The sequence below is a fragment of the Crocuta crocuta genome, unplaced genomic scaffold (assembly GCF_008692635.1).
Source record: "Crocuta crocuta isolate KB4526 unplaced genomic scaffold, BGI_CrCroc_1.0 scaffold234, whole genome shotgun sequence".
NCBI classification, from domain to species: Eukaryota; Metazoa; Chordata; class Mammalia; order Carnivora; family Hyaenidae; genus Crocuta; species Crocuta crocuta.
In genome coordinates, this window is record NW_027529647.1 from 395,285 (window position 1) to 410,297 (window position 15,013).

General features: G+C 49.1%; 1 protein-coding gene across 1 annotated transcript in view; it reads left to right on the forward strand.

The window, feature by feature from the left end:
* Positions 1 to 14,797, forward strand: part of CUNH16orf89 (chromosome unknown C16orf89 homolog) — a 15,842-nt gene extending 1,045 nt beyond the window's left edge. Inside the window, 8 exon segments of the mRNA XM_077762444.1 lie at positions 3,730 to 3,879; positions 4,931 to 5,081; positions 6,054 to 6,171; positions 8,310 to 8,445; positions 9,509 to 9,613; positions 11,816 to 11,902; positions 14,492 to 14,560; positions 14,563 to 14,797. Coding sequence (XP_077618570.1) covers positions 3,730 to 3,879; positions 4,931 to 5,081; positions 6,054 to 6,171; positions 8,310 to 8,445; positions 9,509 to 9,613; positions 11,816 to 11,902; positions 14,492 to 14,560; positions 14,563 to 14,621 — 875 coding nt within the window. The 3' untranslated portion in view covers positions 14,622 to 14,797.
* Positions 14,798 to 15,013: the final 216 nt, after the last annotated feature.

Sequence of the window (15,013 nt, forward strand, 5' to 3'; positions counted from 1 at the left end):
AGCCCAGTAAGATCCAAGATCCTCTCAGGCTGGGACCAGGGTCTCCATTTAATCTCAGCCACACCCTGTAAAACCTCTAGAAATGCATAACAGTAAAAAACCACAGGACTGGCTACCCCATTAGGCATAGGATACTTTCAGGGGCCCACGAAAATGTTTTCATTTCTCTTGAAGTCAGAAGGAATAAAAATGAATTTCTAGATCGAAAAGAATGCTGTAATATATAATGTAAACATATCTGTCTTTATACCAATGTAGTTGTAAGACATAACCTTTTTTTAAAAATATTTTATTTATTTTTGAGAGAGAAAGAGAGAGCAGGGGAAGGGCAAAGAGAGAGGGAGACAGAATCTGAAGCAGGCTCCCAGCTCTGAGCTGTGAGAACAGGGCCCGACGCAGGGCTTGAAGTCAGGAACCATGAGATCATGACGGGAGTCAAAGTTGAAGCACAACTGACTGAGCCACCCAGGCGCCCCATAAGACATAACCTTTAATCTATTTTTTTAAATCCTTTTTGATGTTTATTCTTTAGAGAGCTTGAATGGGGGAGGGGAAGAGCGAGAAGGGGACAGAAGATCTAAAGCAGGCTCCAGGCTCTGTGCTGACAGCAGACAGCCCAAAGTGGGGGGTCACACTCATGAACCACAAGACCATGACCCAAGCTGAAGTCCAACACTCAATCAGCTAAGCACCAGGTCCCCCCAATCTATTTTTTAACAAAGGAAGGAACCCACAAAGCCATGGCATGTGGCCTAGAAACATGCCTTGGATGTTACCTGGGTACCCACTGTAATCCCCAAACAGCCCAGAGGGGAAGTGATTTGCTTTGCTCTTTCTGCAGGTGGGGACTCAAGATCAGAGGTTCAGCAGCCTCCCTATTCCTCACAGCTGATAGGCAGGGGGTCTACTATTCAAACCCAACTGCTCTGACGGCCCTTGAGAGCAGGGTGGGCACACACTGACTTTCCTGACCATCCTGGATGTCAAGCGCAGCACTGGACAGTGGTTGAATAAACATTCCTGAAACCAGGCAACAGACCCTTGTCAATAATAGTCCCATGGGTCTGTCAGTTCCTTATGGAGAGAGAAGGGAAGGACAGGTGGCTCCCTTGATGGAGTGCTTTCTCGGGTCCGTGAGATAATAAAAAATAAGGCTCACTAAGTACCCACCTAGCACTGGCACAATGTAAATGTTTGCATGGGGTAATTCACTGACTCTCCACAGCCGTTGAAGTTAAGTTCATTATGATTATCCTCTTTTTACCAATGAGGGGACAGGCTTTAGAGAAGTCCAAGGGGGGGTGCTTGGGTGGCTCAGTTGATTGAGCCTCTGACTCTGGATTTTGGCCCAAGTCATGATCCCAGGGTCATGGATTGAGCCCCACATTGGGCTGTGCACTGGCCATGCAGCCTGCTTAGGATGAGAGAGAGAGAGAGAGAGAGAGAGAGAGAGAGAGAATGTCCAAGGTCACACGTCGAGTAAGTGTAGGAGGTGGGCTCAGAACTCTGCTCTGACTCAGCGCCCATTCTCTGAACCATTACAGGGTAGAGGTGGCTGGGAAGGAGGGAGATAATGGCCCACGCCAACACCACACAACAGCCTCAGACCAGGGCCACCCCTCCTCCCTCCTCTCCTCTCCACAGCTTTGACCTTTGCCTTTGCAATAACCTACTGAGGCATAACAAATTTTCCCCTAACTTAACTGCATAAAACAACAAAACAGTTACCGTCTCACCACTTCTGTTTGTCAGGAATCTGCAATTTGACTGGGTGGTTCTGGCTCAGGGTCTCACGTGAGGTTGGAGGCAAGATGTCAGCCAGGGCTGTGATCATCTGAAGGCTTGGCTGGGGCAGGAGTGGTCACCCTGTTTACTCCCAGGCCTGGCAAGTTAATGCCGGCAGGTGGCTGGAGGCCTCAGTTCCTCACCACGTGGAACTTCCCATAGGGCTGCTTGAGTGACCTTGCAAGATGGCAGCCAGCTTCCCTGAGAGCAAGGGACGCCACAGAGAGAAAAACAGAAGCCTCAATGTCTTTTACAACCAAGCTTGGATGTTACATACCATCATTTCCCAAGTTTCTCTTTGGTTTTAAGGGTCAGCCCGTACAATGCAGGAAGGGCTTCAAAGGGCATGAAAACCGCTGGCTGTCACAGCACTCACTGTGAGGGTCCTACCTTCGTTCTCAGCCTCCCAAAAGAGCAAGAAGGATTTCACATTCTGGGGGGTCCAATAGTAATGGGATACCCATCGATCTTCTGGATCGTTTCTGCTCAGAGGTAGACAGGTGGACATTGACCTTAAGGGAGAAAAGGGTCCCTCCAACTACCTCCACCCCCCGGGAGGGTGACCCAGAAGGTGGCAGCAGCAGCCACACAAGCAGGGAGAAATAGGAACAAGACTCAGGACGCAGCACCACCGTGAGGCCAGGTCGGATTCATCTCACTGATGACTCGGCTACCCCTTCTGGGTGCCAGCACAGTATCTTCCATCTGCTTTAGAGCCATGCAATCTGGAACAAGGCTTTGGAAGCAGATGGCCTAGGTTCAAAGGCAAGGAAAGAGCCAAGCCCGGAGAAGGGTGCCACAGAGCCCATCACCCCAAAAGATTTGCTCAGCACCCTCCTAAACCTCATCCAACCTCCCCATCAAAGTTGTTTACCTGAAGCAGAGAACAATTCAGGCCATCTCTTACCTTCTCAACCCTGTGTTGAGGCTTTCCCTCACATCTCCTCTCTTGACCACCTCTTACCTTCCCCCACCCACCACCGTCGCACCATTTTCTCCCAACCCTTTAGGACCACTGCTAATCCATAATGCACTTTTGTGAAAATTAGAAACAAATGTCTCCTTCCTCAAGTCATTTGCCTGCCATCTGCTGGAAATTTGTCTTAATACATATACAAACCCATGATAGGAATATGTGCAGCTCTTGTGCAATGTACAACATACTCAACTGTACACAACAGCTCTCCACACTGCATCTGAATCCCTCCCTCATTTTTTTCTCCTGTACAGCAAGCCTTAAATGTCCCTAATTGCTACTTATATCTAAACTTTATTGAGTGCTTCCTTTGTTTTGTTTTGTTTTTTAATTTTTTTTAATGTTTTATTTATTTCTGGGAGAGAGAAAGCGTGAGCAGGGGAGGGCCAGAGAGAGAAGGAGACACAGAATCTGAAACAGGCTCCAGGCTCTGAGCTAGCTGTCAGCACAGAGCCCAACACGGGGCTTGAACCCACAAACTGTGAGATCATGACCTGAGCCGAAGTCGGATGCTTAACCGACTGAGCCACCCAGGCGCCCCTGAGTGCTTCCTTTGTACTGTGGGCAATGTTAAGTCCTCTCTTCAGTAGTTCATTTAATCCTTATAATTCCCACTCCAAGAAGTAAGGACCATCATTACCCCCATTTTATAGATGAAGAATGTAAAATGAAAAGAAATTACATATCTTTCTCTGGCCACCCAAAAAGAAAGTAATAGAGTCAGGATCTGAACCCAGGCCCACCTCCAGAAATCAAGCTCTTAGCTGCCATTTCCAGCATTTTGGTCTCCCCACCACCATCACCCAGCTGAGCCCCACAAGGCCTAATTTCCAATAAGCTCCCTGAATTCCTTCTTCTCAGGAGCTGGAGAAGGCAGAGAGACTCAATAAGCATTATAGCTTAGGATAATTTTTCCTGTCCAAATGATTTGCCAAATGATGGAATGAATGATCTCTTTTCCTTTCCAGTGCAGCTAAAAGGCGTTCAGGAAAAATGGGCCCGGGACCCCCAGCTGCAGCCACTGAGCCTGAGGGTGGGGAAGCTGGTGGACAAGCTAGCGCCTCTCCTTCACAGATCCATGTTCTACCTCAGGCTGAGTGACCCTAAGTACCTAAGAGGTAATAGCAGGAGTGGGGGATGAGAATCTTATTTTTTTCAAAAACACAGCCTCTGGGGGTGCTCCTTCCAGGGTAAGGGACAACCTGTAACCAACTGAGTCCTGTGGGCCAGGCCCACCACAGGCTGACCCTGAGGAGTGTTTGGTCATCCTTGACTGGGTTGAAATGACCTCTCCCACCCACACGGGAACTGGTACAGTGAGGGCTGAGAGTAGGAAACACGTCTCCCCCTCATTTGCTTAGCTCCCCCCAGGTTTGGGAGCCTTTATTCTAGACCAAAGGGGAGAGTCTGGTCTGTCCCAGAGAATGGGATACCTCAAAGGTAGTTCAGCCCTTTGTGCAGCAAATATTAGCATCTTGCTAATATCTCTCTTGTACCTTAAAATGCTAAGGGTCTCTGACCCACCCTATAAACCTGGAATGAATCATTCCTGGGGGTGGCGAAGGAGGGAGACTTCTAAAACCAGCCCCTTATACTTGTCCAGTCCTGCCTTACAGGCTCCCAGCTCCCAGTCGGACTGTGGGAGTGAGTGGGGAGATAACTGGCCAGTCCACCCTTCCTTCTCTGTCACAGTCCTGCTGCACATGACCATACCACAGCCCTCCCTACCTCCGACATCCAGGCCCCCCATCCTCACCCAGGCCCAGCCCTAGGACTATCCCAACCTGTGTCACCCTAAAGAAACCCTTGGCTGGGCATCTGTTTTGTAAGAGCTGCACTTTCTAACCAAATCGAAGGAGTCAACTAACCCTTTTTGCGTGTCTTGAGCTTCCAGGGGATGTAGTAGATTTGGTCAAAGCCTTTCCCAACACTATTCCTATGGATTAAAAAATTTTTTTATTTTTAGAAGAAGAGTTTCCTGAGTGTTCCAAACACAATGTACAACCAGCAGGCAAGGTTCCAAGCCCTGAGTAGGCACTTGTGTGTGGTCAGGGGTGACGGGGGAGGGACACCTAGTTTCTTGGCTTGGGGCTGCAGGAGCCTGGAGGAACTTAGGTATAGGATGCCCACTGCCCTGGGTGTTTTCCCTCACCCCCACCTCTCTTCCAGAGTTCCAGTCAACCATCCAGCCTGGGTTTTGGAAGCTTCCACGTGTCTGGACCTGCACAGATGCCTCCATGGTCTACCCCACGTTTGAGACGCAGGACTCCTTCTCAGAGGAAAGCAGTGACTCATGTCTGGTGCAGCTGCTGGGAACAGGGTGGGCCCCTGAACTTGCCCCGCTTCCAAAAAAAACCCAAAAGCACTTGCTCTCTGCTTGTCCTCTCATTCCACACACTCTCTAAGTCCCTAAGGGTCTGTGTGAAACCAGGCACGGCCACCCCCCACCCCAGACCCCTTGACTCCNACCACATTTGAAACTCCCGCCTACTGTATGATGCTTCCTATTGTTCTCAGAACAAAGCCCCAACTCCTACTGCCCTTCCAGATCTCCAGGCTCCTGAGTCCAGCCCCTGAGGCTCTTACCAAACTCTCAAAAGTACCTACTCTGTCCCACTTCTAAACCTACGCCTGTGCCCAGCTGGCCTCTGTGGGCCTTCTCCCACCCTGCCCCGCCCCACCCCCATGCCTAAGTAACTCTGCCCATACTTCAGGGCCACCCCCAGCATCCTTCCTCCAGAACCTTCCCTGACCCCACTGCACAGGCTGACCTCCCTTGGTGGGCTTGCTCTCTTAGCACCACTGGTAGCCATAGATACATTTTACATTTGTCTTATGGTTCTGCCCCTTCACTGGGCTGAGGGCCCCTTTCAGAGGCCTGGATCCAGCAGGACTGGATCCCCGTTAGGCTCACCATTTTACCCCACTGTGCAATGGGTTCGTGGGCTTGGAGCAAGCCCTGAATCAGCCCAAGGTTCAGGATCTGTTGTTTAGGGCAGTGTGGAAAGGCTGTACTTGGGTATCCTGTGCAGTAACAGGAAGTCGCTGCCCCTGGAGCCCCTCTAACCCAGGATAACTGCAGCGTCACCTCCCCCGTGCTGGGGTACCGATTTAGCAAATCAAGTCGCAGTACACCTGTGCTTTATCCAGCAACCTCTTGTGCACAGCTGGGTGCCTGGAAACTACCAGGGTTCTAATAACTAGTGGGAGAATAGGGACCAGGGACATCTCCATGTCTTCAGGCCTCCTTTAGGACACCCTTTCTCTAGGGCCTGAACCACTCTTCCCCCAGGACCGATGGCGACCAGCCCTGCAGGCTCTCAGACTTCTGCAGAACCCTCATGACCAAGCCCGGGTGCTCAGGCTATTGCCTGTCTCACCAGCTGCTCTTCTTCCTCTCGGCCAGAATGGTGAGTGCCCTGCGTGGGCCAGCCATGCACTCAGAGGAGAAAGAAAGGTAAAGAGGGGCTGGCACACCTGGGTGGTGCAGTCAATTAGGCATCTGACTCTTGATCTTGGATCAGGTCATGATCTCATGATCCATGAGTTCAAACCCTGCATTGGGCTCTTGCACTGGCAGTGCAGAGCCTGCTTGGGATTCTGTCTCTCCTTCTCTCTGACACTCCCCTGCTGTGTTCTCTCTCTTTCTCTCTCTCTCTCTCTCTCTCAAAATAAATATGGTACCTACTAGGAAAACAAGCAGGTTTTTGGACTTATACTTTGGGCATCAGGAGGGAGAAGTAAGAGTAGCCTGCCATAGGGGCACCTGGGTGGCTCAGCCGCTTAAGCATCTGACTCTCAGTTTGGGCTCAGGTCATCATCTCATGGTTCATGAATTCAAGCCCCACGTCAGGCTCTGCGCTGACAGCATGGAGCCTGCTTGGGATTCTCTGTCTCCCTCTCTCTCTGCCCCTTCCCCACTCATGCTTGCTCACTCTATCTCTCCAAAAAAAAAAAAAGAGTAGCCTGTCACCCATCCACTATAACATTGAACTAAACCAGAGGGGGTGGGGAAAGGGATTCTGTTGGACAGATAGCTTTGCATCCTGAACTGGATCATAGGCATCTGAAAAACAAGAAGAGAAAAAGAATAAAAGAGAAGCAGCAGAAAGAACTTAGTAAACAACAACAAACTGAAAAGGATTTAGAATACTTGGTCCATAGCAGCTTCCAGGAAACCAAACCAAGACATGCCAGCCCCACCCCCCACCTCCTGCTCTTCCAAGCCCAGGAGCTCAAACTTTGCTAAATAATAACACAGTTTCTTAAATTTTTATTTATTTATTTATTTTTGAGAGAGAGAAAGCAAGCATGAGGGAGAGGCAGAGGGAGAGAGGGAGAGAGAATCCCAAGCTATCAGCACAGAGCCTGAGAGCCTAATGCGGAGCTCAGTCTCACAAATCATGAGATCATGACTTGAGCCAAAATCAAGAGTCAGACTCTCCTTTTTTAAAAATATTTTTAATGTTTATTTATTTTTGTGAGCGAGAGCGAGCATGAGCAGGGGAGGAGCAGAGAGACAGGGTGACACAGAATCTGAAACAGGCTCCAGGTTCTGAGCTGTCAGCACAGAGCCCGATGCGGGGCTCGAACTCACGAACCACGAGATCATGACCTGAGCCGAAGTTGGACGTTTAACTAACTGAACCACCCAGGCACCCAAGAGTCAGACTCTTGACCAATGAAGTCACCCAGTTGTTCCAATAATGATAATAATTTTTAAACATATGTATTTCCTTATATAGAAAGGTGAGTCTCATTATCTCTATTGAAAGATGTTATTCCATGTCCAGAAATCCTTAGCTGAAAAGGGACTTAATATTTTTGTTTGGCAGATTTTTTTAAAAAACTGTTAGTTATGTGCAAGCTGTCANNNNTCCAGTATGTCCATAAATACAATAAAAATCAAACTACAGGGAAAATTATTTTTTAATTTTAATAAAATTTTAAATATAAAAATAAAATTTAAAATAATTTAATTAAAAATAAAAATATTTTTTAATTTAAATTAAATTATTTTAAATTATTAGATCTGAAANAGTTTCTAAAGCCTCTTCTCATCTCCTGTCTTGTCCCTGAGACCGGTCCGTGGCCCACCCTTTGAGCAGCACTGAAGCTGCCAGCAGGATTAGCCTGGAATCTGAATGTGACCACAGCTAATACTATAGTGTCTTCTTCAGTGTCGGGCTTGTATCTGGCACTTCCTAACCCTTCCATGTGAGTGCCTCTGGTGTGGCTCCCAGTAGCATTGTCCTTTCCCCATGTCGACACTTGAGGCTCAGAAAGGTTAACATAGCTGGCCAAGGTCACATAGCTTCTGAGTGGCAGAGTCTGGATTCAAACCCAACTCTTTCTGGTCCCCCAGTGACAGAGTCTCCAGCATGTGGGGTATGTAGATGGGGAAGAAATTCTGGGAAAGGGGGAAAGAGCTTCCTCCAAAGGTAGCCAACCTGCCAGACCATCTGAGAAATGCAAGTCTTCTGTAACAGAGTACAGGTCTGTCACCCATGCCATTGACATCCTTATCTCTGGGTGTTTGTCTCCCCAGAAGGGATGCACGGAGGGGCTGTTCCACCACAGCCAGCACTACATGAACCTCTTTTGTGCCAACATGATGGACCTGAACCGGAGAGCTGAGGCCATCGGATATGCCTACCCCACCCGGGACATCTTCATGGAAAATAGTGAGCCCTGGCATTGCACCCTAGGGACAAGGCAGTTGGGTGTCCCTGATTCACAGGGTGCACACACACACACACACACACACACACACACACAGAGTCAGATACAGCAAATAAAAATACAGGGTGCCCAGGTAAATTTGAACTTATGATAAACTGAATACATTTGTAGTATAAGTATATCCCCGAAATTTCATGGGATATACTTATGCTTTAAAATTTGTATTTGTATTTATTGGAAACTCAAATTTAACTGGTCATCCCATATTTTATCTGTCACTATGTGACTGTTTCCTGCCCCCAAAGGCTGACTCAGTGATGGAACTCTGGACCCACTGACTAGCTCATAAATAAAGACGTTGAAGCCTCAGAGATGAGGCAGAAAAGGGGTCTCTGGGTGGCTGCTCCCTGGCTTGGGTGTCTGGATCCCTCTACTGACCCCAACTCTTTTTTTTTTTTTTTAATTTTTTGATGTTTCATTTATTTTTGAGAGAGACAGAGACAGAGACAGGGGTATGAGCAAGGGAGGGGCAGAGAGAAAAGGAGACACGGAATTCATGAGGCAGGCTCCAGGCTCTGAGCTGTCAGCACAGAGCGCAACGCGGGCTCCAACCCATGAATCACAAGATCATGACCTGAGCGGAAGTTGGACGCTTAACCAACTGAGCAACCCAGGCGCCCCTATTGACNGAGAGACAGAGACAGGGGTATGAGCAAGGGTGGGGCAGAGAGAAAAGGAGACATGGAATTCATGAGGCAGGCTCCAGGCTTGAGCTGTCAGCACAGAGCGCAACACGGGCTCAAACCCATGAATCACAAGATCATGACCTGAGTGGAAGTTGGACGCTTAACCAACTGAGCAACCCAGGCGCCCCTATTGACCCCAACTCCTGAGGGACTGTAATGGAGAGTCTCAATGGGAGACAGGACTAGTCATTGAGCACCCACCTCCTGGTGCTGCCTCATCTTGGCGGGAGGAGGCAGGTGGCGCTGCGCAGCCTTGGGCAGCGGAAGCAGGTGGGCTTGGAGGACAGACCTGAAGGAGGTCCTCTGTCTTTGCTTCCAGTCATGTTCTGTGGAATCAGTGGCTTCTTAGACTTCTACAAGCTCCGGTGGCTGGAGGCCATTCTCAACTGGCAGAAGCCACGGGAAGGATGCTTCGGGAGGCCTGGTGAGCAGCGCTTCCACCCTGGCTGGGAGCAGGCGGGTGGCTGGGGGCTGGATTTCTAGGCCAAGTGAGGGAAGGTGATGCAGTGGTGTTAAGGTCTCAAAGAGAGATTTGCTTCATGTATGTGCATGCAAACACACTCATGAACACACACACACACACACACACACACACACACGGAAATGGTCTCAGACTTTTAAAGCCAAAACTCTGTAGAAGGAGAGACAGTCTTATTGGAAGATGTTGGCCTCTGAGCCTACATTGACAAACCCATTCCTTCACTGCTCACGGGAGCATCTGCTCTGTGCCAGACACTCTTCTAGGCCCCGGGGGAAACTAAGGCCCTGAAGAAAAGAGACAGAAACCACCTAAGTTAACCAGTAAGTGAAATAATTGTGAGTTCTGATAAGGGCTGTGAAGGAGACAACAGGCTGAGAAAGAAAAGAATATGGAAGACAGCTCTTTGGGCAGGAGTGGTCAAGGGAGATGTCTGAGAGGGTGACATAGAAGCAGAGGCAGGGAGGCAGCTGCCTTTCCCGCTGTGTGACCCTGGGCAGCTGGTCCTCTTTGGAGTAAGTCCCTTCACCTCCCTGAGCCTTGATTTCCTCATCTGCAAATAAATGAGTATAATAATCTCCTTTCTGAGCTGTGGGGAGCAAACATAATACATAGGAAACTACCTGTCCTGTGCATGATACAGAGGAGGGTCCCAATAAATGCAGTTTAGGATGCTTTGCAAGGAGACAAAGGTGGGGTTTTTTTAATGTTTATTTATTTGTTTTTGAGAGAGAGAGAGAAAGAGAAAGCATGCACACATGAGTGGGGGAGGGACAGAGGGAAAAAAAGCAAATCCCAAGCAGGATCTGCACTGTCAGTGAGAGCGTGATTCAGGGCTCAATCCCATGAACTGAACCAGAAGATCATTACCTGCGCCGAAATCAGGAGTCGGAAGTTCAATCGACTGAGCCACCCAGGCGCCACAAGGAAAAGCTTTTGAAATAAAGATAGTCTGCTTTTATTTTTTTTTTAAAGGTAATTGCTTTCCTTTTTTTTTTTTTTAATTTTTTATTTTTTTCTAGGNCTGAGAGGGTGACATAGAAGCAGAGGCAGGGAGGCAGCTGCCTTTCCCGCTGTGTGACCCTGGGCAGCTGGTCCTCTTTGGAGTAAGTCCCTTCACCTCCCTGAGCCTTGATTTCCTCATCTGCAAATAAATGAGTATAATAATCTCCTTTCTGAGCTGTGGGGAGCAAACATAATACATAGGAAACTACCTGTCCTGTGCATGATACAGAGGAGGGTCCCAATAAATGCAGTTTAGGATGCTTTGCAAGGAGACAAAGGTGGGGTTTTTTTAATGTTTATTTATTTGTTTTTGAGAGAGAGAGAGAAAGAGAAAGCATGCACACATGAGTGGGGGAGGGACAGAGGGAAAAAAAGCAAATCCCAAGCAGGATCTGCACTGTCAGTGAGAGCGTGATTCAGGGCTCAATCCCATGAACTGAACCAGAAGATCATTACCTGCGCCGAAATCAGGAGTCGGAAGTTCAATCGACTGAGCCCCCCAGGCGCCACAAGGAAAAGCTTTTGAAATAAAGATAGTCTGCTTTTATTTTTTTTTTTAAAGGTAATTGCTTTCCTTTTTTTTTTTTTTAATGTTTTATTTATTTCTAGGAGAGAGAGAGAGAGACAGTGTGAGCAGGGGAGGGTCAGAGAGAGAGGGAGTCACAGACTGAAACAGGCTCCAGGCTCTGAGCTGGCAGTCAGCACAGAGCCCGACGCGGGGCCCGAACCCACGAACCGCGAGATCATGACCTAAGCGAAAGTCGGACGTTTAACCGACTAAGCCACCCAGGCGCCCCAAAGATAGTCTGCTTTTAAAACAGAGGAGTTTATAAATGAAGTTTCTCAGATCGCAGACCTACAGATTCAGCAGGTAGAAGGTGGACCTTCAGAGCCTGGATTTTAACAAGCTCCTCCAGCAGTTCTGATGTAGGTGGTTGGGGATCACAACTGGAGAAACATCGGTAGATGACAAAGTTAGGGAGTGTGTAAGGCTCTGCAGACAGGTGCTCAAGGAACCTTCTGGAAGAACCTCCAGATTCAAGAGAAGATCTGAGCTGCTTGAGGTGTTGTGAGGAGGAGGAGGTTTGGTGAGTAATGTGTGAAAATCCATCTTGAGAAGGTCACCTTTCACCCTTCTCCCAGCTGCTGGAGACGAAGAATTATTGAAAGCCATTCAACGCCAACAGCATGCTTTGAGAAGAGTGAAGAGACGAGAAAAACAATTTACAGGTAATGCAAATACCCAGGGACCTTCTGGGCGTGAAACCAGGACACCCTGGAGAGGGTGCACGCAGGTCGGCCTCAGTGGAAACATGCCCTTGCATCCGTAAAAAGGCTGGGTCTGGGAGGTGGAGGGCAGGGCCAGAAGCAGAAATCCAGAGATCTTGTCTCCAGTGAAAGGAGCATAAAGGAATTTTCAGTGTGTTGTTAAAAATCACAGAGATAACCCTTCTCGGCCAAGGTCAAGTCAGGAAAACAGAAACTGCACTAGGAACATGGGGCAGAGGGAATTTTCATACAGGGCACTCTTCTCAGAGGTGTTTCAAGAGTTGAACACAGAAAAGTGAGAAAACCCAGAGATTAAGCACTGCTGGAAGCCACTACCCTCCCTGGAGTCAGAGCTGGAGGGACTGTGGAGCAAAGTGGGGTGAGCAGAGCCTGCAGCGACTGGACATGGAGGGGCAGAAATGGGGAGAAATACCCCAGCTCCTCCCCTCTTTCAGCCTGTGGATGCTGTTGCTCAAACCTAACCAGATGATAAGCAAGGCATCCTGGAAAATGTAGTTTGGAAAGGTCAGTGCACTGTGGTTCAGAACAAAAAAAAGAACAGGAGGGAATCTTCGAGCCAGCAGGTAAGTGACCAGTGCAATCCTAGTGACCACGTGTCCAGACGTCCCCAGCTTGCCCCTGTTGTCCTGGAGCCATTATAAATAGTGCCTCCTTTCCTCCCCCAACTGTTCTGATTGAGATAATAAATTATTTGGTCAGTCCACCAGTGTAGAGAAAATGAGAATAAGATATAATTATATCGATAAGGGAAGAAAGGCAAGATTTAATATGGGAGGAAGGCAGGGAGAAAGGGAGGAAGGGAGAGAGGAAGAAGGAAGAGAAAACTTGGTTTCATTTTTTAAAATATGTATTTATTTTGAGAGAGAGAGAGAGAGAGAGCATGTGCACAAGCTGGGGAGGGGCAGAGAGAGAGAATCCGAAGCAGGCTCCACACTGTCAGCACAGAGCCTGACTCAAGAACTCTGAGATCATGACCTGCGCCGAAATCAAGAATCAGACATTTAACCAACTGAGCCACTCAGGCACCCCCGTTTTTTTATTCAGAAAAAATAAATAACTGCAAGACAGAAGCAGGAAAGGAGGTGGCATAGCCAGCCCACAGAGTAGATGCTCAGCATATGTTGATGAGTGATGCCAGTAACTAAATGCCTCCCCATGAGCTCCCCCTGCAGCTCATCATCTGCCCACAGGTAGACAAGAGAAGGAAGCACAAATCCAATGGCTCATTTTGTAGCTGTCACCAAAGGCTGGGCTGGGGAAGGGAGAGAAGTTCTCAGAAGACTCCAGAGGCCCCTGCGGGGACTAGACCTGCCTGGCGCCGGGGCCTGGGGCTACCTATGACCAGGTGCCAGGGGGACTGCTGTGCACACCCTGGAAAGCTGGCTGCTCCCAGACAGCTGGACCCTAGGACCATCCTGAGGGCTGGAAAGAAGGGCAGAACTTCTGAACCCCAAGGTCCTTTCCGGGCCTCTGCAGACTGACAGCATTCTAAGAAGCTGCCCAGGTGGGAATGGTGTTTTCCCTCCTTCTCCTACGGAACAGGGGGCAGCTGGCATGGAGATTTAGAGTACAGGGTTTGAAATCATGCTGTCAGGGTTTGAATCTCCTTCTGCTCCTTCCTCACTGTGGAAGTCACTCAACCTCTGGGAGCCTCAGTTTCTTAATCTGTAAAATAGGAACTTATCAGTGCCTATCTATAGAGCAGGGCTTTCATAGAGCTGTTGGGGGTTAATATCAGTTCACCATGCAAAGCACTCCCAGGCATTTGGCATATGTTAATGTGGACTGCTAGAGTTGGTAATTAGGCTCCTTGAAACCTGCATTCTCCCTCCCTCCAAAGGGCCTAGCTGGGGTCTGTCCCTTCTCCAAGACTGTGAGGGGAGAGGAAAGTCCTGGCTCCCTCTCAGCTGCTCAGGGGTGAAAAGTGGGCATCCCACTTTGAGTTTACAGAACTAAGTAACATCTAAGGGGCTCTTGTCTCAGGCAAGTGCTCAGGGCCACCTGGGAATGGGCAAGGGTGAGGCGGCAATGCGGGAGGCTGTCAGGGTCAGGAATGAGCTGTGGAGTCACCAGAGCTGGGGAGCTTGGTTCTACTACCTGAGCCTCAGTTTCCCTAAATGCAAAGCAGCCAACTGGGTGCTGCCCTAGCAGGTCTCGTGCAGGGCCTGAGAACAAGTGGAAGTGGGAAGGAGCTGGACAACGGTATGGCCCCAGGTCAGATCCCAGGAGAAGGAAGCTCTGGAGTGGGAATCAGACCTGAGTCAGGCCCCTGAGAAGGAGGGCCGGGCTTTTGTGTCCTGTATAAGCGAGTCATTGGAAGGAGCTGTAACCTCCCCAATGAGAAGGCTCCAGTTGGCTGAAGTCATTTCTCTGGAGAAGGGAGCCATTAGTGACCAGCACTCACAGCAGCTGGTGGATGGGTCCAGCCCAGCAAAGGGGATCTGGCTGGCTGAACAAGTATCTGAAAAGCACTCATAACAGAACTGTGGCCACCACACAGTACTCACAAGAAGGACTCTTTCTCCACAGATGGCTGCTCCTCCCACAACACAGCCATGGCTGTTGCAGCCCTGGGTGGCTTCCTCTATGTCCTGGCGGAATACCCCCAGCAAATGGAGAGCTGTGGCCATCCACACTGGCGCCACCCAGCAGCCACTGAGACAAATGTTTCCACTCCTGCCACTGGAAGATAAAACAGATGCCTTTAGTGCTTCCTCCCTTAAATCCTGGGGACCAGGAGGCAGCTGAAGATACAGAGTCAACAAGCAACCCAGCTTCATCTCTGCAGGGATCAGGGCCAGGGAAGGTGAGGCTGGGATGGATCCAGGCATGGAAGCAGAGAAATAAATTCAGAGTGCAGTCGAGTGGGGAGTCGAGTCTTGTTTCTCAGCCGTGTGGACAGCTTCTGTTTCAAGTCACAACACAAATTCCAAGGAGACCCATGAACTTGAGTCTTAAAGGCACTCAGTTGAGACATCAACTGTTGCATCTTTCCCAGTGGGAGAAATAAGGGTCTCTGACTAACAGGTGGAGTCATGACCAAATTTGAGA